The sequence below is a fragment of the Pelodiscus sinensis genome, chromosome 15 (assembly GCF_049634645.1).
Source record: "Pelodiscus sinensis isolate JC-2024 chromosome 15, ASM4963464v1, whole genome shotgun sequence".
NCBI lineage: Eukaryota > Metazoa > Chordata > Testudines > Trionychidae > Pelodiscus > Pelodiscus sinensis.
This window is the reverse complement of record NC_134725.1, coordinates 25,636,643-25,658,064: the sequence shown is the minus strand read 5'-3', so window position 1 is coordinate 25,658,064 and position 21,422 is coordinate 25,636,643. Positions and strand designations below refer to the sequence as shown.

At 44.7% G+C, this 21,422-nt stretch overlaps 1 protein-coding gene and 1 long non-coding RNA gene across 7 annotated transcripts in view; one reads left to right on the top strand and one right to left on the bottom strand.

Annotated features, from left to right (window-relative positions):
• PIWIL1 (piwi like RNA-mediated gene silencing 1) overlaps positions 1–21,422 on the top strand; it is a 124,899-nt gene that overhangs the window by 76,387 nt on the left and 27,090 nt on the right. For all 6 annotated transcript variants that reach the window (XM_075898455.1, XM_075898450.1, XM_075898452.1 and 3 more), the window contains one exon: positions 5,972–6,042. In XM_075898455.1, the coding sequence (XP_075754570.1) occupies positions 5,972–6,042 (71 nt within the window). The remainder of the gene's footprint in view (positions 1–5,971; positions 6,043–21,422) is intronic.
• On the bottom strand, positions 5,990–20,332 carry LOC142818501 (uncharacterized). The gene is made up of 3 exons (XR_012895996.1): positions 20,067–20,332; positions 11,043–11,138; positions 5,990–6,588 (listed from the first exon to the last, which is right to left on the bottom strand). It is a non-coding gene; the product is annotated as an uncharacterized LOC142818501 (long non-coding RNA).

Here is a 21,422-nt window from a genome sequence, read left to right as displayed (position 1 = left end):
CAGACTGAACGTTTTCTTGAACACTATGTAAGCAAGAACTCGATTAGCTTACTATTAAGTAGTTGTAAATGGTTCCATAGCCCCCCTGCCTCCCATTGAGCGATTGAGCAGAGGGGGGAGAGTCTATATGGCAGAGCTCTAGCTGTTAGTCCTGTGTGGCAGTGCTGTCTTTTTTCTCTCTGCCTTCCAGGTGTGCAAAATCCTTCTTCATGAACCCCAGCCATCTGGGGCTGATGACAAGAGTTCTTATGATAATAGTAAACAAAATAGCTTATGCTCCTCCAGTGCTTCCCTTGGGAGGCCTGCCCTATAGTTGGAGAAAAGATGCTGTAGTAGAATCTGATTTTTTTTTGATTGCATGATAGATAATTGACAAGTCTTCCTTTTCTGTTTGAATATAACACAATGAGAATTACAGATGATGGCTTTTGTAGATGGAAATTGAAAGACAACCTGATATCTTCCTATTTGAGAATATCTTCCTATTACCACTTCTGGTGCGGGAATGGAAGTCTTAAAGCTTATGCTTCTGTGCTGTGAACTCCAGAAGCACTTTAAAGCTTGGGCTTGCAAGTGAATCCAAATGTTCAGTACAAGGCTGTAAAAATAACTGCCTAACAGTGCCACCTTATCTTAATCTCTGATCTTATCCATTATACTTTCAGGAAGGCCAGGGGTACCATATGAATTAAAAAAAATCTCTTTATAAACTGGTCTGTGGCTCTACCAAATAAGTCCACTATTTTTTATTGTGATGTATCTCAGTATTTGACATGGTCAACAGATCATTGGTGTTGCCTAATTTTTAGTTTGTGTATTAATTATATAGATTACTAATGAATTTTTAGTTATTTGCAGATTGATACTTTTTTGTCCAAGGATCAGGCCCAGTATTTAATTTATTTCATATTTGGGAGATTGAAATCCAGACATATGAAGTGTTCTGTAATACTAGTACATGCACCCATAGATGATGATGATGATGAAGAGGATAAAGACAGCTTCTATATAGAACTGGGAAAGGTGGTAAAAGGAATACCGAGCCATGACTTAGTCCTCATATGGGGGACTTAAATGCCCAGATTTGGAAAGATAGGAAAGGCTGGTCATACATCTGGAACATTATGTAATGGTACTAGCGTTCTAGAATTTTGTGTAGAAAATAATCTTACGTTTGCAAAATATAAGCACAAAAACATTTGCAAAAAGATCTGAATATCACCAGATGGTTGAATACAGAGCAAAAAAGATTATATATGTATCAGTCATAGATGGAAAATGTCTGTGATAGATCCTACAGTTTTTAGAGGAGCAAAAATAGATGGTGACCACTATTTACTGAAGGCAAACTGAAGATGTGAAACGAACTTTACGTTAGAACGGTTTATACTATCATAAAACAGCTAGCAAAGAGCATGTTTAACTCCAGTAAAGTCCCAGGTTATGTCTTACTACAGCATTATTTTGAAATAGCTTATTTCGAAATAACGTGTCTACACACAAAATGCTTTTTGAAATAGCGCGTCCACACTGAGTGGGCATTGAATCGCATTTAAGGCTGGCCGGAACCAGGTCCAGCAGGGCATCAGGTCAGGAGTTACTTTGTGCGGCTGCTGCCTGAGGCTATCTGAGGCCTGTGCTTAAAGGGACACCATCTGGACAGCCAGTTCTCAGGTTTCCCTGCTTGCTTACCTACCTCGATGAGGGACAGCAAAGCATTTTGTCTCTGTGTGCTTTGGTGGCACTTACTCGGGGCACCACAGCACTCTGGAACATGGAGCCAGAGCTGCCTCTTGGCACTCTGGTGCTTCTCATGGACGCGTTGCTGCGAGCCTGGCTGCACTTTCTGCAGGCTGCCATCTGGGAGGTCCATAGGGGGCTGTCAGTATCCAGGAGGCCTATGGCAGAGCTTCTACCCTGAGGAGCAGTAATAGTCTCCCTGGTGTACCCCACTGTGGGCTTGTGCCTCATTCCTCCTTCATATCCTTCCACTTACCCCTCCCTAACCTCGCTTCCTGATATCAGATAAAATACATGTATTTTCATGAACATAAACTCTCTTTATTTAACATAACTGGGGGAAGGGATGAAACTCTGGTGAGACTGGGAAAGGGAGGCAGACGAGGGGAAGAGAGAGGGTGGGAGAGTGGAGGGGGGAACCTGGGAGGAGGGAGCTGGAAGGGGGAAACAAGGGGAAGAATGGGGAGGGGAAGCTCAGGGTTGGGAGGTCTCGCCAGATCAACTTGATTGTCATGCAAACCTGCTCCTGGGTTTGCATGTGGCCTTTGGTGGCCAGGCTGGCAGGTATCCTTCCATAGACAGCTGTTTTCCTCCATCTAGTGCAGAGATCATGGACGTTGGGGGCATCCCCCCCTAACCTGAATAAGGTCCATGATCTTCACCCTGGACCGGGAAGGTGCCCACCTTCTCTGGGCTTTGCCAGGCTCTTGGGAGCTGGCAGACTACTCCTGGAGAGCGGTGGAGGGCTGGCTGCCAGTGGCTTGCTGGCTCATGTTTTGGGGCCACTGGGTTGGGGCAGTGACTGCTGGCTCTGGGCTGGCAGGCTTGGAGCTGGCACAGGCACTGTGGCCAGAGTCAACTCCTTTAGGGGCTATGGGGAGGGGAGGAGGGAGAGGAGTGTTCTTGGTTGAGGCTGGAGTGGCCACCAGGGCAGCCTGGAAAGGCTGGAGGCCCGCTATTCGATATGTGTGTCTACATAGCACTTATTTCGAAATAGCTATTTTAAATTTGCAGAAGTGGTGAGGAGTCCCGTGGCATCTTATGCTCCAACACTTCGGTTAGTCTATAAGCTTTCGTGGGCAAAGACCAGATGCATGTAGTAGAAATTTCTAGAGGCAGGTATAAATATGCAGGCCAGAATCAGGCTACAGGTAATGAGGTGTATCCAATCAGGGAGGATGAGGCCCACTTCTAGTAGCTGATCTGGAGGTGTGAATATCAAGAGAGGAGAAGCTGCTTTTGTAGTTAGCTAGCCATTCACAGTCTTTGTTTAATCCTGAATTGATTGGGTCAATCTTGAAGATGAACTGTAGCTCAGCAGTTTCTCTTTGAAGTCTGGTCTTGAAATTTTTTTCTGCAGGATGACTACCTTTAGATCTGCAATTGTGTGTACAGGGAGATTGAAGTGTTCCCCTACAGGTTTTTGTATATTGCCATTCCTAATATCTGATTTTTGTCTATTTTTTTACGGAGGGACTGTCCAGTTTGGTTGATGTATATAGCAGAGGGGCATTGTTGGCACATGATGGTATACCCTCTGATATTTCAAATTTGGCGTTATTCCTCATGGAATGAGGTTCACCAAATTTGAAATAAGCGCTCCACTTTTTTGAATTAATTTCGAAATAGTGGTTTGGCTGTGTAGACGCTAATAAAGTTATTTCGAAATAATAGCTGTTATTTCGAAATAACTTTGCTGTGTAGACATACTCCCAGAGAAAGGGAAATTTGATGAAACTTGTAAGACTCAAGAAGAACAAGAGAACAGGTAGGTTGAACACTTACAAGAAGTGCTTGACCAGTCTCATCCAGCAGCTCAGTCTGAGACCAAGGAAGAGGAACTGCTGGAGTTAGACATTGATGCATCGTAAATCAAAATAGATGAGGTTTACACAAGCTAACAAATAACAAGGCACTAGGAATAGGTTACATGTCACCCCCAAATGCTAAAATATGCAGATTAAAAGTTGGTAACAAAAGTATGTTCATTATATAATAAAATATGGAGAGAAGAAAAAGATTCCAGAAGAATGAATATTTGATGCTATAATCAGGCTTCTAAAAATGGGAGATCTTGAGTAAGTGCTTGAATTGGAGAGCAGTGACACTTCTTTTCATCACAGGAAAAGTCTTGGGTATGTTTGTTTTAAACAGGATGAAAGGAAAAATTGATACCATTCTTTGTGAGGAAAAAACTGGTTTTCTTAGAGTGCTTGCTCATGTGGGTATTCCAGTTTAGGTGTGCATGCCACCAGGTATGCATGTGGTGAAAGTTTTAACCTTAGGTGCAACCTGTTGATTTGTCTGTGGAGCCCGTTGGAGTAGTAATCGTGCAGCACCTTATGTGTGACAGTGGAGGTAAGAAATATATACCTCTATTTCAATATACTGACACCGTTTCTTGTGGGACAACTTGAAATGTTCCCCATCATCACCAGTGCCCATCATTCTGTTGCCACCCAAGGACTACATCTCCTTTTCCTATTGTCCCTATGCTAGAATGCCACCATTATAATATATTATGCAGATGGCATGTTTGTTTGATATCGAGTAGGGGATGTTTTCCTTATTTGTATTTTCTTGCCTTACTAATGGTGAAATGTCTTTTTCTAAAGGTTAATATATAATTGATTTCAACTTATTATCGTATATGTTAATTCATTACCGTGAACCTTTTGTGGTTGGTATCATATTTGTTATTTCTGCTCTGGTTATTTTGGTCTTGTTTTAACCGGTTATTTCAGGTTTTTCCAAGTTGGTGTGTACCTGATAAGTTTGAGGAAGTAATTGGAAGTTCAACCAACTTATAGACTAAAGCATACCCTATTTTTCTCCAAGAGTGGTAGCATCTAAATAGTCTCCCAACAGTGAGGCTCTCCAGAGACTGTTCTTGATATAGAAAGGAAGGCCTACCTGTAACTAGCAGTCTTAAATTGTTTTACTTCTACATATCTACAATTTACAATACTTTTTCCTGCTTTCAGGGAGTCATTAGCTATTTTGAATATCTAAATATTTGAGGGGGGCTGGGCCATTGTTTCTTTGTAGCCTCTCCTTCAATTTGAAGTGTAAGGTTGGGCCTAAGACACATGCCTGCTCCAAATATTTTGTGGCGATAATGTACATGTATGGTACTCAAATGCATCTGAGGGTACGTCTAGACTACATGCCTCTGTCGCCAGAGGCATGTAGATCAGGCTACCCGACACAGTAAAATGAAGCGGCGATTTAAATAATCGCGGCTTCGTTTCAATTTACATGGCTGCCGCGCTGAGCCGACAAACAGCTGATCAGCTGTTTGTCAGCTCAGCGCGGAAGCCATGTAAATTGAAACGAAGCGGCGATTATTTAAATCGCCGCTTCATTTTACTGTGTCGGGTAGCCTAATCTACATGCCTCTGGCGACAGCGGCATGTAGTCAAGACGTACCCTTAGTGTGATTAGTCACGCTTTTGCCTGATGACTTTGTATAGAACATACTTGCCAAAATTGTTTGTTTGTTATAATCTAAATCACTTTAGAAGCTACAGAAAAGCTGTATTATTTGACCCTGTATCCACTAGAAAGTTCTGTAAACTGGCATTTCTAATTTTCATTAGTCTTGTTTATAATCAGTTGGCATGGGACAATAGATTCCCTACCTGACTCCAGGTGGCTTCCTAGATGCGGCAGCATGTCTCTATTGCTCTTAGGCAAAGGAATTGCTACAAGAGGTTTGGCATGCAGGGCTGTGGGTTGTTTCCCAGGAGTGAGTGTGTAACATGAGCTCTGGGAGGGAATTTGGATTTAGAAGTGGGCTTGGGCAGAGTCTTGAAGAACCAAAGGGTTTCAGGGCACTGGCTGCAGGGGGAGCTTACCTTGGGCAGCTCCCTTGCAAGTGCAGCCTGTCTATTACTCCTGGCAAAGGCAGACACAAGGCAGAGCATGGGCAGTTCACAGAGCTACCTAGCCATTTCTCCTTCAGGAGCAGCAGGTACAGGTGACTACTTGTGGGAGTCACCTGAGGTGAGCGCCACCTGGATCCAGCACCCCAAAACCCCTTTTATATCCCAAGCCCTCTTGCACTCTAAATTTCTTCCTCTTAGTTAATTGGAATTTTTCACTTAAAAGCACTCCTTCCCCCCTTTCCTACCCCCTGCCCAGTTCTCCCCATATGCCAGATAAACTTTTTCTGTAATAGGTTACTTTGATGCATTTCTTGATTTTCCTCCCCCCGCCCCCTCCCAAACAGTTGGTTCTCTCGCTGTGTCTTCCAAGATCGTGGACAGGAACTTGTGGATGGGCTGAAGGTCTGCTTGCAAGGTAAAGTGTTTTTTTTCCTTCCTTTAGCAGATAAGGCGTAACAGGCTTCCATGTTACAGTGAGGAAACATCAAATTGCACTAGAATAAAAATAGATTGGAAGTTTCGACACAATTATCAGGTTGTTTTATATAGCTTTTCCTAGGGTATGTCTATACTACAAGCCTCTTTCAAAAGAGGCTTTTTTTGAAAAAACTTCTTTCGAAAAAGCCTGTTTCAAAAGAGATCGTCTAGACAGAAACAACATTTCTTCTTCAAGTGGTAAACCCGTGGGTGCTCCACCGTAGGTGCTGGGCTCGCCCCGGTGACACAGAACGGAGACTCTTCAGTAGCAGTGTTCGGCCAGACCGCACATGCGTGGCAGTGTATCGCGGCATTCTCACTCTTTTCTGTGCTCGTGTGGTCCTTCCCCCACCAGTTCCTCTCAACCGCCTCAGGCTACAGATGGAGTGAACTGGTCTCCTTAACCTCCCTGCTTTGTTCCTTCAATGTGAGATTGTCCTGTTAATAGTTCTTCTTCTCACATCTGTTTCTTCTCTTAATTCTCCTAGTTTAAAAAAAATTTTTTTCTGTTAATAACCAACTTTCCTCAAGTTACTGTAGTTATTAGTGTACACAGTTATATACATATATGTAGTTAATTTTTGTTCATTTAAAAAAAAACACACCCGATTTAAGACTACTGACAAAATGCCATCTTCTTCAGGCTTTAAAAAATGCGACACTTGCCAAGAGGCAGTGCCTGCCTCAGACGGCCATTCTTCCTGCATCTGCTGTCTGGGAGAAACCAATGTTCCTCAAAAATGCCCTCACTGCATAAAACTGACTGTGAGGGCTAGACGGGACAGAGAAATGAGGCTCCGGATGATGCTATTTGATAAAGCACTTCAACTGGAGTCCGCTGATAGCGTAACCTCCTCAGGCCAGCCTCCAAAGTGAAGGGCTTCTTCCCCTACGAGGGCACTGCCCAAAAGAAATAGGGTGTCACCTACTATATCTCTGCCAGTCTTCTCACAGAGCAGAGTTAGCTCAGGAGACAAGCCCAGTACATCCAGCACTTCAAAACCGTGCCCGAAGGCTCCTGCGGCGCCGAAACCAAGAAAACCGCTGGACGTGGCACCGACTCCAGAACCAAAGTCTACCTCAGTACCGACCTCAGCACCGAGGGAATCCATGCCAAGATCATCATCGGCAGGGCTCAACAAAGTATTGAATCTACTCGCTTGTGGCGAGTAGATTTCAGCCGGGCGCCCCATTCATTTGCGGCGTGCACATGCGCAGTGCAGGTCTTGCGGATGCACAGTGCGGGGCTGGCGAGCGGCTTTCACCGCCGTTCGTCAAGCCCTGATCATCGGCACCAGCGGTGCCAACCTTGCCTTTGGTGCGGACTGTGGTGCCAAGCTTGGCAGCACAAGCCTCACCTCACTGACTCTGCATGTGACAGGCACCGATGCTATGGGTACCACACCAAGCCTTCATCGGCACCAAAGCCACTCACATTCACGGTCATTAATATTGTCACCGTCACCATCTCTACTAGCACCATGGTCTTCTATACTACATGATTCGGGCCAGCACTGATTTCCAACTCTCCACATCGAAGACTGCCTTCACCATTCTTAGCAGCTCACAGGAGCCATCACCACCATCACAGTCGCTATTCCGTTTCTCCAACATCCTCTAGAGCCTCGTGCGCTCACTCTTGTTCACTGTGCTCAATCCGCTCATCGTACTGGGAACATCCCCGATACACTTACTCCGATAGACGGTCACCACTTGAGAGACTTTACTACCGTGACACTGTTAGTCATCCAATCGGCGTTTGTACCACTGCAGGTCTAGGTCTCACGGAAGATCATATTGCGGCTGCACGTCCACCAGACAGTCTCCAGTTCCAGCCCCTCCGACCCTAACAGGCCAGCCTGCCTCTCTACAACACCAACCGTCTAAGCCAGACGAGACACTGCTTTCCACCATGGAGGACCGACCACAGGAGATGCTCTTCTTTGTCCCCGGATGAGGCTGTTATCCCTGTTAACCCTGGGGATGTTTCTCTACCTGACGGCCTCTGTCAATTTCAGGAGCTTTTCAAAAGGGTAGCAATAAGTCCAAGAGATATACCTGGATGAAATAAAGAAGAAGCAGCACTGTCTCCTCAAAAACCTTAAGCCTCAACATAGAGCAAAAATAGTTATACCCCTCGATGAGGCTATACTTGAGGTTGTAGAAGTGATATGACAAACCCTGGCTTCTGCACCACCAACTAGTAAAAAAGCAGAAAGAAAATACTTTGTGCCACCTAAAGGGATGTAGTCCTTTTCACCCATCCCCAACTGAACTCCTTAGTGGTGGTGGATACAACACACCAAAGATCAAAAACACCACAATATAAAAATGCTGCCTCTGATAAGGACACAAAAAGGTTGGACTTATTTGGCAGAAAGGTATATACATCCGCGATGCTTATGCTCAAGACAGCCAATTACTAGCACACCTCTCTAACCATGTCTTCAACAATTTTACAAAGCTTACGCAGTTGCTTGACCCTTTACTGGAATCAGAACAATCCATACTCAAATCAGTTGTACCGGAAGGCTATACCTCAGCAAGAACTGCACTCTAGATAGCTATGGACGTGATAGACATGGCAGCGTGTTCCACTGCCACAGCAGTGGTGATGAGATGAGCATCTTATCAATCGGTGGGAGTGCCCAAAGATCTCCAGACCAAAGTCGAAGATTTGCCGTTCAAAAGAGACAAACTTTTCTGAAAAGACTGACAGCATGCTACATTAATCGAAGGACTCTTGCACAACACTCCGAACGTTGGGTGTGTACTCCCCACCATACAGACGACAAAGTTATCCTTCCTATCAGCGACACTACAACTGTTCATACGTCAGACAGCAATGGCAGCACCAACAAATGGCCCTCAACCAGCAACGTAACCAGCAAAGACCTTTGAGGCGTTGAAACCAGGGGAATCGTACTCAGACCCCACTGAATAACAAACAGCAGGTTCGACACCTTGGTTGAGGGTACGCAGACAAATGAGCATGTCAACAAAAGTCACCAATTTCACCCACCTGAGGCCTTTTTACCACCAATGGACCTCAATCACCTCTGACAAGTGGGTATTAGAAATAGTTCAATCTGGATACTCCATACCGTTCATCACCATACCCCCTCCTCCCACCGCATCCCTCTTCAGGGACCCATCTCACTAGACCCTGCTACGCACAGAAGTTGATCACCTTCTCTCCATAGGTGCAATAGAACCAGTTCCAGCACAATTCAAAGGCAGGAGAATCTACTCCCATTATTTTTTCACTCAAAAGAAATCAGGTGGATGGCGACCAATATTAGATCTCCAGAATTTGAACAAGTTTTTACGAAAACATCAATTTAAAATGGTGACCCTTGCTTCAATAATACCCGCGTTGGATCACGGCGACTGGTTTGCGGTCCTCGACCTCCAGGACACGTATTTTCACATTACACAGAAGATTCTCATGATTTACAGTTGGAACAAGCCACTTCCAATACAGGGCCCTTTTGGCCTTTCCACCGCCCCCAGGATATTCTCAAAAATCCTGGCGGTAGTAGCGGCACACCTCCGTTGAGAAGGGTGATCATATTCCCTTATCTAGAAGACTGCCTATTGAAAGGTCGCTCTCACACCAAGATTCTCGATATGCTCAAGGCCACCATGAGAACCTTCCACGCCCTTGGACTACTCATCAATGGCCAAAAGTCCACTTTTCACCAGACTCAAGAGCTGGAATATATTGGTGCTCGCATAGAAATGATCACCACAAGAGCATTCTTACCCATCCAGAGATTTCAGGCCACCTGAGTAAGACCTGATAGAAGTTGTTTAAGACAGTCCATCTGTCCAGATAATCACTTGTTTAAAACTTCTGGGTCACATGGTAGCTACAACTTATGTGGTCTGCTATGCCAGACTACACTTTTGCAGCCTTCAGTATTGGCTAGCATCCTTATACAATCACATGAAGCACAACCTCTACAGATCAGTGACCTCTTTGCCTTCTGTTCTCCAATCGCTGCATTGACGGATAAACTGCACGAATCTTCTTGCTGGCGTGCCCTTCCACCCACATCAGGCCTCGTGTCACATTACCACTGACGCCTCCGTTCTAGGATGGAGAGCACAAATGGGCAATATTTCCATACAGGGCAGCTGGTCACTTTCCGAGACACGACTCCACATAAATTTCTTGGAACTCAGGGCAAATCTTCAATGCCTGCAGATATTTCCTCAGTTACATCTGCAATATGTCGGTAAGAACCTTCACAGACAATGTCACCTCAATGTATTATGTGGACCTCCAAGGCGGAGCCCGCCGCTCCTCCCTCTGCGTGGTAGCGATCCACTTTTGGAACTGGTGCATTCGCCATGGCATAACACCTGTGGCATCTTACTTGCCTGGCATCACGAATGTTCATGCAGACTTCCTTAGGAGACACTTCTCTCCGGATCACGAGTGGGAATGGCATGACGGAGTCCTCCATATTCTCTTCTGATGCTGATAGGCACTCCCCTAATAGATCTTTTTGTCGTGCATCCCACATCAAATGTCAGAAATATTGCTCCAGAGCCAGACTCGGCCCTGGCTCCCTAGGCGATGCATTTCTCCTCAACTTGAGCAGACCTCTCCTGTATGCCTTCCGACCTACAGTTCTTATTCCCAAAGTTCTGCAGAAGATCAAAACAGATGGCACCACAGTCATACTGATAGCACTAGCATTGGTGTATCTGCACTGGTTCCCCTTCCTTCGACGCATGTCACCATACAGACCGTATCAACTGCCAACCCACCTTCTCTGTCAGAATCCTGGGACATGCGACACCCCCAAATTCATACCTTGCAGCTCACTGAATGGTTCCTAGTGGATGAACCCTTCTGAATCCCTTTGCTGTATTAAGGTTCAAAACATACTAATACACAGTAGAAGACAGACGACCAGAACTACTTACCTCTCAAAATGGCGCAGGTTCACCTCCTGGTGTGCCACAGAGCTGCTGGTCCCACATTCTGCTCCACTTTACCTTGTCCTTTACTACCTGCTACACCTAAAACACACAGGATTAGCCTTAGCTTCTCTCAGAGTTCATCTAGCAGCGATTTCCACCTTCAGACAACCGTTTGAAAGCACCTCTCTCTTCGCCCACCCAATTACCAAGAGATTCATGAAAGGCCTTATGAACCTAATCCTACCTCGTAAACCCGTTCCTCCAGTATGTAACTTGGATGTTGTTCTTGGGGCCTTAACCAGAGCACTATTCGAACCGCTTGCCACCATACCTTAACTATGAAGGTAGCTTTCCTTCTCACTATTACATCAGCACACAGAGTCGGCAAGTTATCATCACTTATGGCAACACCATTGTACACTATCTTCAATAAAAACAGAGTAGTTCTAAGGCCTCATCCAGTGTTTATTCCTAAAGTTCGTTTGTCTTTTCATATCAATGAACCAATTATCCTGCTGTCCTTTTACCCCAAACCTCACTATTCACTGCGTGATACGTCTCTCCATACACTTGACATCTTTAGAGCCCTCTCCTTTTATATAGACTGCACAAGACCTCGTAGGAAAACTGACCGCCTAATCGTCTCTTTCGCTGAGAGAGCTAAGGGACAGCCATTATCATCAACGTATTTCTAAACTCATAACCACAGGCATAATCCACACTTATGCCACCACATGTGTACCACTTCCAACGGGCAACCCCGAGCACATTCTACGAGAGAGAGGGAGTGTCAACAGCCTTCAAGGGCATGTCCCTGAAAGACATTTGCAGAGCAGCCACCTGGTCATTGTACGATACATTTGTAAAATATTACGTGATCCAGCAAAAATGGCTCTCAGACACTGTGATGGCATCAGTGGTGCTCTCATCAGTGGACAAATAGGGACTCCAAGTCTCACTTCCCTGCTCATTGGGGAACTTCTGCTCAATCACCTACGGTAGAGCACCCACGGGGACACCACTCGAAGAAGAAAGCAAAGTTACTCACCTTGGTGCAGTAATGGTCATTCTTCAAGATGTGTGTCTCCATGGGTGCTCTACTACCCACCCTCCTCCCCGCTTCAGAGTCTCTCTCTCTCTCTCTCTCTTTCTGTCTCACAGATTCTGAGGTGACCTCGAGGAACTGGCAGGGGCCGGACCGCGTGAGCACAGAAAAGAGCACGAAAGCTGGAAGATGCTGCTGCGCATGTGCAGTCCAGCCGAATACTGCTACTGAAGACACTCTGTTCTGCGGCGCCAGGACAAGCCGAGGACCTACGGTGGAGTACCCACGGGGGGACACATCTTGAAGAACGACAGTTACTGCACCGAGGTGAATAATTTCGCTTTTTGAAAAAGCGATCCGCTCTTTCAAAAGAGAGCACCTAGGCAATCTGGATGCTCTCTTTCAAAAAAGCCCTGTTTGCATTCAAGAAATCCTTCCCCTTCTCTCCCCCCCCCCCCCCGAAAGAGCTCTTTCCAGAAATGAGGTTTACCACTATTAAAAAAGCCACCACTTTTTTAAAATTTAGTTTTGAAAGAACACGACGGCAGTCTAGACGCAGGTGACTCTCAAAAAAAGGCTACTTTTTTTCTAAAAAACTGTGTAGTCTAGACATAGCCCTAATGTGCATGTTCCTAATGATACTTTATAGTGTGCAGTGTTGTAGCCATGTTGGTCTCAGGATACTAGAGAGAGAAGGTGGATAAAGGAATGTCTGTTTTATTGGGCCAACTTTTAACGAGACAAATTTTTGAGAGCTGCTCTTCAGAGAAAAAGTTGGTGCAATAAAAGACATTCCTTCACCTACTTTGTTTTCAGTAAACTGCACGTTATCCCCCTTTAAATGCTTTTTTGAAAAACTTGATTTTAAATAAATCAGTATTTAATTCTACTGGAGATAAACAGATTTCCAATGCATTTTGCACACACATTACTCCTAAGAAAGTTATCTTGCAGATTATTTGGGGCAATTTGATACTTTGTATTTGGTTTAACATTATTCTAAAATGGCTTCATTATCCCAGCCGTTCTTTTCAGATGGAATATTACAACCTGAAAAGTCCACCACAATAGGCTATGAAGCTCTTCTACTGTATTACTGTGATTGGAACTTTTAAGTGATCTTGGAGTTTAGGAATTAATATGAACATAGTATGGTTTAAAATTGTAGAAACTTGGCTAATAAGAGACAGCTTTATATCATGGATATGTTCAATTCTGATAACTTCAGTACATTTAGTAATATATTGAGCCACAAGCAAACAAGGTTTTGTTGTGTGGGTGGATGAATGATTAAAGCCCATCTACTAGTCTGTACGTGCTTTTCAGGCAACTGGAAAAACTTTCCGTTCTTCTTCGAGGAGTGTCCCTGTGGGTGTTCCACCTTAGGTGCTTCATCGTTGCTGAGCTTGAGGTCAGAGATTTGTGACAGCAGTACCCTTGGCTGGCCACACACGCAGAGAGTCTGTGTGTGTTCTGAGGAGGCTACTGCACCTGCACAGCCGGCCCCTCCCCCCAATTCCTTCTCTGCCACCATCAGCTTTGGTCACTGATCAGCAGTCTCCCTTCAACCACATCCTTCTTCTTTATCCAAAAATTACCTCAGGCATTCTTCCTAATTGACATAACCCAACTCTCTGGACTCTTTAGTTTCTTATTAAAAAAAAAAAAAGAAGAAAAACACATTGATAGACAAGAGCAAAAAGCCACACATCAAGCCTGCACAGTCAGGCTCTCTGGGATATTCCAGGCGTGTCTAGGTTTACAAAGTACAAGTTGCAGGCTATTCTTTTCAATTTCTGACAGTCACATTGAACGTATTTGCAGTCCAGGCAAACAACACCTTCCAGACCATTGCCCATACTGCCAAAAGCTCAACGCCTGATTCAGGAGATCGAGGGAGCTGCAACTTAAACTAATCCAGATGGAGAAAAAGGCTCAGTGACATGGAGCAGTCCACTCCTACCACCTGGGACAGAGTTGGAGGTAACGGCACATACCGGGTTGAGTCCTAAGGACCGTGAAAACAAAACCAAGAAATGGTCCTATTCTTCCTCGAACTGACTCCCCAAATGAGGCACAAAATGAGGTACAAAATGAGATCAAACTAACTACAGGCATAAAGGGAAACAAGACCTTTTATAAATACATTAAAAGCAAGAGGAAGACCAAGGACGGGGTAGGTCCACTGCTCAGTGAGGAGGGAGAAGCACTAACAGGAAACTTGGAAATGGCGGAGATGCTCAATGACTTCTTTGTTTCGGTCTTCACCGAGAAGTCTGGAGGTGTGCCTAACGTAGTGAATACAAACACAGAGAGGGTAAGTTTAGAAGATAGGATACACAAAGAACAAGTTAAAAATCACTTAGGAAAGTTAGATGTCAGCAAGTCACCAGGTCCTGATGAAATGCATCCCAGGATACTCAAGGAGCTGATAGAGGAGGTATCTGAGCCTTTAGCTATGATCTTAAAAAATCATGGAAGACGGGAGATTCCAGAAGACTGGAAAAGGGCAAATATTGTGCCCATCTATAAAAAGGGGAATAAGAACAACCCAGGAAACTATAGACCGGTCAGTTTAATGTCTGTCCCAGGGAAGATAATGGAGCAGGTAATTAAGGAAATCATATGCAAACACTTGGAAGGTAATAAAGTGATAGGGAATAGCCAGCATGGGTTTGTGAAGAACAAGTCATGCCAAACTAATCTGATAGCTTTCTTTGATAGGATACCGAGCCTCGTGGATAAGGGAGAAGCGGTGGATGTCATATACCTAGACTTTAGTAAGGCATTTGATACGGTCTCGCATGATATTCTTATTGATAAACTAGGCAAATATAACTTAGATAGGTCCACGATAAGGTGGGTGCATAATTGGTTGGATAACCGTAGTCAGAGAGTTGTTGTTAACGGTTCTAAATCCTGCTGGAAAGGGATAACAAGTGGAGTTCCTCAAGGGTCTGTTTTGGGACCCGTACTGTTCAATATCTTCATCAGTGATGTAGATATTGGGATAGAGAGTACGCTTATTAAGTTTGCAGATGATACCAAACTGGGTGGGGTTGCAACTTCTTTGGAGGATAGGGACATAATTCAAAATGACCTTAGCAAGTTAGAGAAATGGTCAGAGGTAAACAGGATGAAGTTTAATAAAGAGAAATGCAAAGTGCTCCACTTAGGAAGGAACAATCAGTTCCATACATACAAGATGGGAAGTGACTGTCTAGGAAGGAGCATGGCGGAAAGGGATCTAGGGATTCATAGTGGACCACAAGTTGAATATGAGTCAACAGTGTGATGCTGTTGCAAAAAAAGCAAATATGATTCTAGGTTGTATCAAGAGGTGTGTTGTAAGCAAAACTTGTAAAGTCATTCTGCCACTCTACTGTGCACTAGTTATGCCTCAGCTGGAGTACTGTGTCCAGTTCTGGGTGCCACATTTCAAGAATGATGTGGAGAAATTGGAAAGGGTACAGAGAAGAGCGACAAGAATGATTAAAGATCTAGAGAACATGACCTATGAAGCCAGGCTTCATGAACTGGGCTTGTTTAGTTTGGAAAAAAGAAGATTAAGGGGGGACATGATAGCAGTTTTCAAATATCTAAAAGGGTGTCACGAGGAGGAAGGAGAAAATTTGTTCCTCTTGGTTTCTGAGGACAGGACAAGGAGTAATGGGCTTAAAGTGCAGCAGGGGAGGTTTAGATTGGACATTAGGAAAAAATTCCTAACTGTCAGGGTGGTTAAATATTGGAATAAATTGCCAAGGGAGGTAGTGGAATCTCCCTCTCTCGAGATATTTAAGAACAGGTTAGACAGACATCTGTCAGGGATGGTGTAGACGGAGCTTGGTCCTGCCTTGAGGGCAGGGGGCTGGACTCGATGACCTCTCGAGGTCTCTTTCAGTCCTATGATTCTATGATTGAGGAAGAATGCTCCTCACAAAAACGCTGCATCAGCAACCCTGCAGACGGGTTATGATAAGCAGAGAAAAGCCGGAAACCTAAACACCCACAGCCTCCTCGCAAAAACCGCCAGAGGCAAAACCTCAACAGTGGCACTGAGCCAAACAGCTGCGGGTTCGGGCTTCTATGCAAATAGTCACCGCTCACACAAGGCACTGACTGCGAGCAAATCAATGAAAACGGCACCACAAGCATACCCAGCACCACTCTCACTTAGCAAACAGCTGGCATTCCCAATAATGCCACTCTCCACACCACAAGCCTCCTGCCTCCCACCACTGCCCACTTTACAGCTGCTGCCGCAGTTTACAACTGTAGCGGAGCTCTCAGTCAGCCCTGTATCTGGGTCGTCTCTCCTTGGCACTGGCGGTACCCAAAATGCCTCACGGTACAATCTTTCAATTTCATTCTCCAGTTCTTCTGCTTTGTCCCTCAGTGACAATGAGGAGACTTCTCACGAATCATTGCAATTAAAGTGACACACCTCTCAAAGCACATCAAAGCATCCAGCAATGGCAAATACCACAGTGGTTCCCAACCCAGTTTCTGCCTACCTGGCCATACTGGGACCCCTGGGCTGCTTATAGGCAACAGCTTACCCAATCACAGCAGATGAGCCAAACACCAATGTCACATGCACCTAATAGCCATACCATAGAGCAAAACAGTCCTGACTCAGAGGAACAGGAAGTGGACTATATGGATGAAGAACAGCAATCCCCTCCTTCTCTACACACACAGCATTCTTCCATGTCCCCAGAGGATACCATCATAAACCAGCCACCAGCTACGGGTGATGATTTTAGGTCATTTCAAGACCTTTTTAAGAATCATTGACACCCTGGAGAAATCTCTCTCAAATGTGCCACAGACACAACAGGAGCTTACAAACATTCTACAAACATCCTCTCATGCAAAGTTGGCCTCCCCATGAATGAGGCAGTTCTGGACCCTGCCAAAAATATATGGCTCAAACTGGCATCAGCCACCCTCACTTGTAAGCATGTAGATAGAAAATACAAGGGGGCAGAATTTCTTTTTTCACACCCGATATCAGATTTCCTTGTAGTAGAAGCTGTGAACCAGGGGGAAACAACAGGCAACATGAATAACTTGATATGATAAGGACTGGAAGAGACTAGACACAATGGGGGAAAAAGGCTTATGTATCTGCATGCTGTCTACAAATAGAATTGCTAACTACACAGCATTATTAGCAAAATACACACACCAGATCTTTGACTGACAACCTTTGACTCGCTGCCAGACAGTAAGAGAGATCAGTTTAAAACAAACATTAAAGAGGGTACATTAATATCCCATACTGCTATGCAGGCCATGCTGTACTCTGCAGACACAGCAGTCAGATCACTCGCAGCAGCTGTAATAATGAAACGAGCCTCCTGGCTCCAACTTTTGGGATTTCCCAGAGAGGTTCAGTCCACCGTAGAAGACCTCCCATTCGAGGGTACAAAGCTCTTGCAGAGTCCACAAATACATCTCTGCACACTTTGAAGGACTCAAGGATACCCTCAGAACCTTAAGTATTCGGGTATCTGTTGTAAGAAGAAAGCAAAACAGGTCATTCCAACAAAGATTCAGACACACACCATTCAATCAACACCAGCATCAATACAACAATAGACAACGTCAGAGACAATAGAGGTGAAGACAGCCCACTGACCAAGTCTCCTCCCCTTAACAACCATCAATATCCAGGCAACAGTTTTGAAGCATTGGTCGAGGATCTGATAGCCCCAGAATCACTTAGGTAGCAATCCCACCTCATCCACAGTATTTGGCAATCAGGGGCGGCGAATGTGTTGCGCACCCACTGCCCGGGGTGGAAGTATGGCTCAGTCCAGCACTGATTTACACAAGAACAAGATCTCAATATTCCCATATCTAGACAATGTTCTTATAGCGAGCTGCACAGAGCAAGAAGCACAGCAACTGGTCACACTGGCAAAAACAGTCTTCAAAAATCTTGGTTTACAAATAAACACCACAAAGTGCATTTTGACCCCAACACAAACACTGGAGTTCATAGGAGCACATCTGGACTGCATGGAAGCCAGAGCTTACTTAACTCACCACAGATGGGTGACCGTCAAGGATCTGATAGCAACAGTGTTATGCTAGACAAAGCACACAAGATTTTTTTTATACGGGAAAAGGCATTATGCTGCATTTATTGAGAATACAAGAGTCAGCATATGCTTTTCAGTCACACACACACCATACACACTGTCCTGCCAGTTGATGTTATAGCTATCAATCCAAAGTCTGGATCAATCTAGTGACCAGCCAGATAGATCACAGAGGGGGAGCCGGGCTTCTGTTGGTTGTGATCTGATGCTCCTGGAATTAGTGGCAAGATGAACCCAAAGTTCCACGGCAAAGCACCCTGCTTTTATAATCCTTTCCTCTATGGATTTCGCTGTCAGTCTGTGACTGGTTACTGTTATCTTTTGATGTTGACATTCCAGACATCTCCAAGAGGCTCATCCTGTAATCTTTTACCTTTTAAGGGTGCCAGCTTTACCTTTAGAACCTTCAGTTCTGTCAGTCCTTGGCCATGGGTCCGCACTGATGTTTCTTCAGATGCCGATATGTTTCTTCTCAGTCTGTTTTTTACAGTCTGTCTTCACCCGCATTGCCCCCTCCTTTCTTGGCCATCTGACTCTTAACGGTGGCCTTCACCTTTATCTTTATGATGATATATTTCTCATTCACACAGTCTTTCACAGAAATCTTCCAAGGTAAACAGCAGTGTTTTATATTAAGCAAAATCAAAACAATTCACATAGAAGGCCTGGGCCTTCAATATTTCTAATCTCCTTAACATAGACACAATACCAAAACCCTGTTTCTTTACTTACTAAACTTTAAAACAAAGAAATGTATATCTATCTAAAGGGCTTCTTTGGTAAAATGTTATATGTGTTACATAGATAAACTAAAACCCTAAAATAAAATAAATAATATTCTAGGGTTTTAGTGTTTATATGAAACTAAAATCCTACCTTAACATAAATCATACATTATTAAACCTAAAATACAAATATAAAAAGATATAAAACTCTTATTCCAGCAACAGTACAGAGCAGTCCAGTCATAACAGCAAGACTATGCCTGCAAATACCGGGGCACATGGCAGCGGCAACATTCGCAGTGCCCAGTGCTCGCCTACACATGAGGCCACTACAGACTTGGTTACGCACAGTCTACCAGCCACAAACCCACTCATTACACAAATTTCTGTCCATACCGAACAAGATAAAATCATCCCTAGCATGGTGGAAAATACACGGCAACATATGCGTTGGAGTGCAGTTCCAACACAGCATACCATCAATTATAGTAATGATGGATGCTTCACTACTAGGATTGAGGGCACACATAAATCACAAGGCGGTCCAAGGTCACTGGACTCACGAAGAAACCACATGCCACATAAACTTATTGGAACTGAGGGCAATCAGGAACTCATGCAGGCATTTTCTTCCTCTAATCCAGATCAAAACAGTTCAGTTTCTGACAGCATCACTACGATGTAGTATATCAACAAGCAGGGAGAGGGGCATGATCCTTCCAATTATGCCAGGATGCCATGTGCTTCTAGGAACAGAGCAACACACAGAACATAACTTTGGTTGCAACTTATCTTTCAGGCAAAGACAACCCCCTGGCTGACAGTTTAAGCAGACAATTCCCACAAAATCATGAATGGGAGATAAATCAATCCGTGCTCACCCACCACCTATTCAGGAAATGGTGATTCCCAGTGCTGGAACTATGCGCTACCCACAGGAATGCTCACTGCCCCCTATATTGCTCCAGAGCAGGCATAGGTTCCCACTCACTGGGGGACGCATTCAGCATACAATGGATAGCTCGCCTGTTATACACATTCACCCCCGTTCCCTCTCATACACAGAGTGATACTCAAGATCAAACAAGACAGGGCAAAGTGATAGTAGTAGTCTGCCAATCTGCACAGGCAGGCATAGTATCCTTACCTGTTACAAATGATTGACCATCCATCACACAATTCCCATCAGTCGTGTGTCTCCTCACACAGAGGAGTGGTCAGATTCCACAACAGGTCATCCACAAATTGCATCTTCAAGCATGGTTGTTAAGCTGAACAACGTGGAGAGATCCTTTCCAGAAGCAATTCAGGTCATCCTTGAAAACTCTAGAAGGCCTGCAATGAGAGAAGCCTACATCCAAAAATGGAAGAGATTCAAGGCATGGTGCGCAACCCATACCTATGAACCCATACACACAGGAATATTGCATATCTTACTACACCTACTGGAAATACACAATGCGCAGGCCTCTCCATAAGCTCCATAAGGGTACATCTTGCTGCTGTTTTGGCTCTTTATGGCCCTATACAGGAAAACTCAGTCTTCACACACCCTTCCATCAAGTGCTTTTTAAAGGGACTCCACAATACCTTCCCTCCACACCAGGACTTAGGACCCGCATGGAACTTGAACCTAGTGCTGAAAGCTTTTATGGGGAACCCTTCAAGCCCCTTACTACTTGCTCGCTGTTAAATTTATCGATGAAGGTGGCCTTCCTGGTAGCAGTCACCTCAGCTAGACGAGTGGGGGAGATGGCAACCTTAATGGCTGACCCCCCCTTACACAGTATTCCACAAGACAGGGTAATGATGTAAACCCACCCCAAATTCCTCCCGAAAGTACTTGCCTCGTTCTACTGCAATGAACCTATATGCTTTACTGGTTTCCTTCCCAAAACCCTGAAGGTTCTCCATGGCCTTGATGTCCGTAGCGCCCTAGCCTTTTACCTACAATGAACAAACTCGTTTAGAAAGACCCCACAGCTATTCATTAAATCCACAGAAAGATCACAGGGTCTACCCATATCAAAATACATATCTGGATGCATAAGACTGGTATATATCTTGGCACAGAAGAAGCCACTATATCTGGTGCAGTCCCACTCAACAAGAGCCATGGCAGTCGCAACTGCATTCCTACATGGTGTGCCTACAGAACACATATGCAGGGCTTCCACATAGGCTTCAGCGCATATTTTCACACAACATTATGCACTCCAGACATTTTCTGAGACTGATACAAGATTTGGACAAACAACACTGTCCATCACAGATCCTCAGCAGCTAAAGCTACCGCCTCCTAACAAGAATACTGCTTCGTAGTCACCTAATGTGGAGCACCCACGGGGACACTCCTTGAAGGGAAGTTTACTCACCTGTGCAGTAACTGGAGTTCTTCGAGATGGTTGTGCCCATAGGTGCTCCACACTCACCCTCTTCTCCTCTGCTTCGGGAACAACACACCTGGGTCAGAGAAGGAACTGAGGGAGGGAGGGTAGAGCAT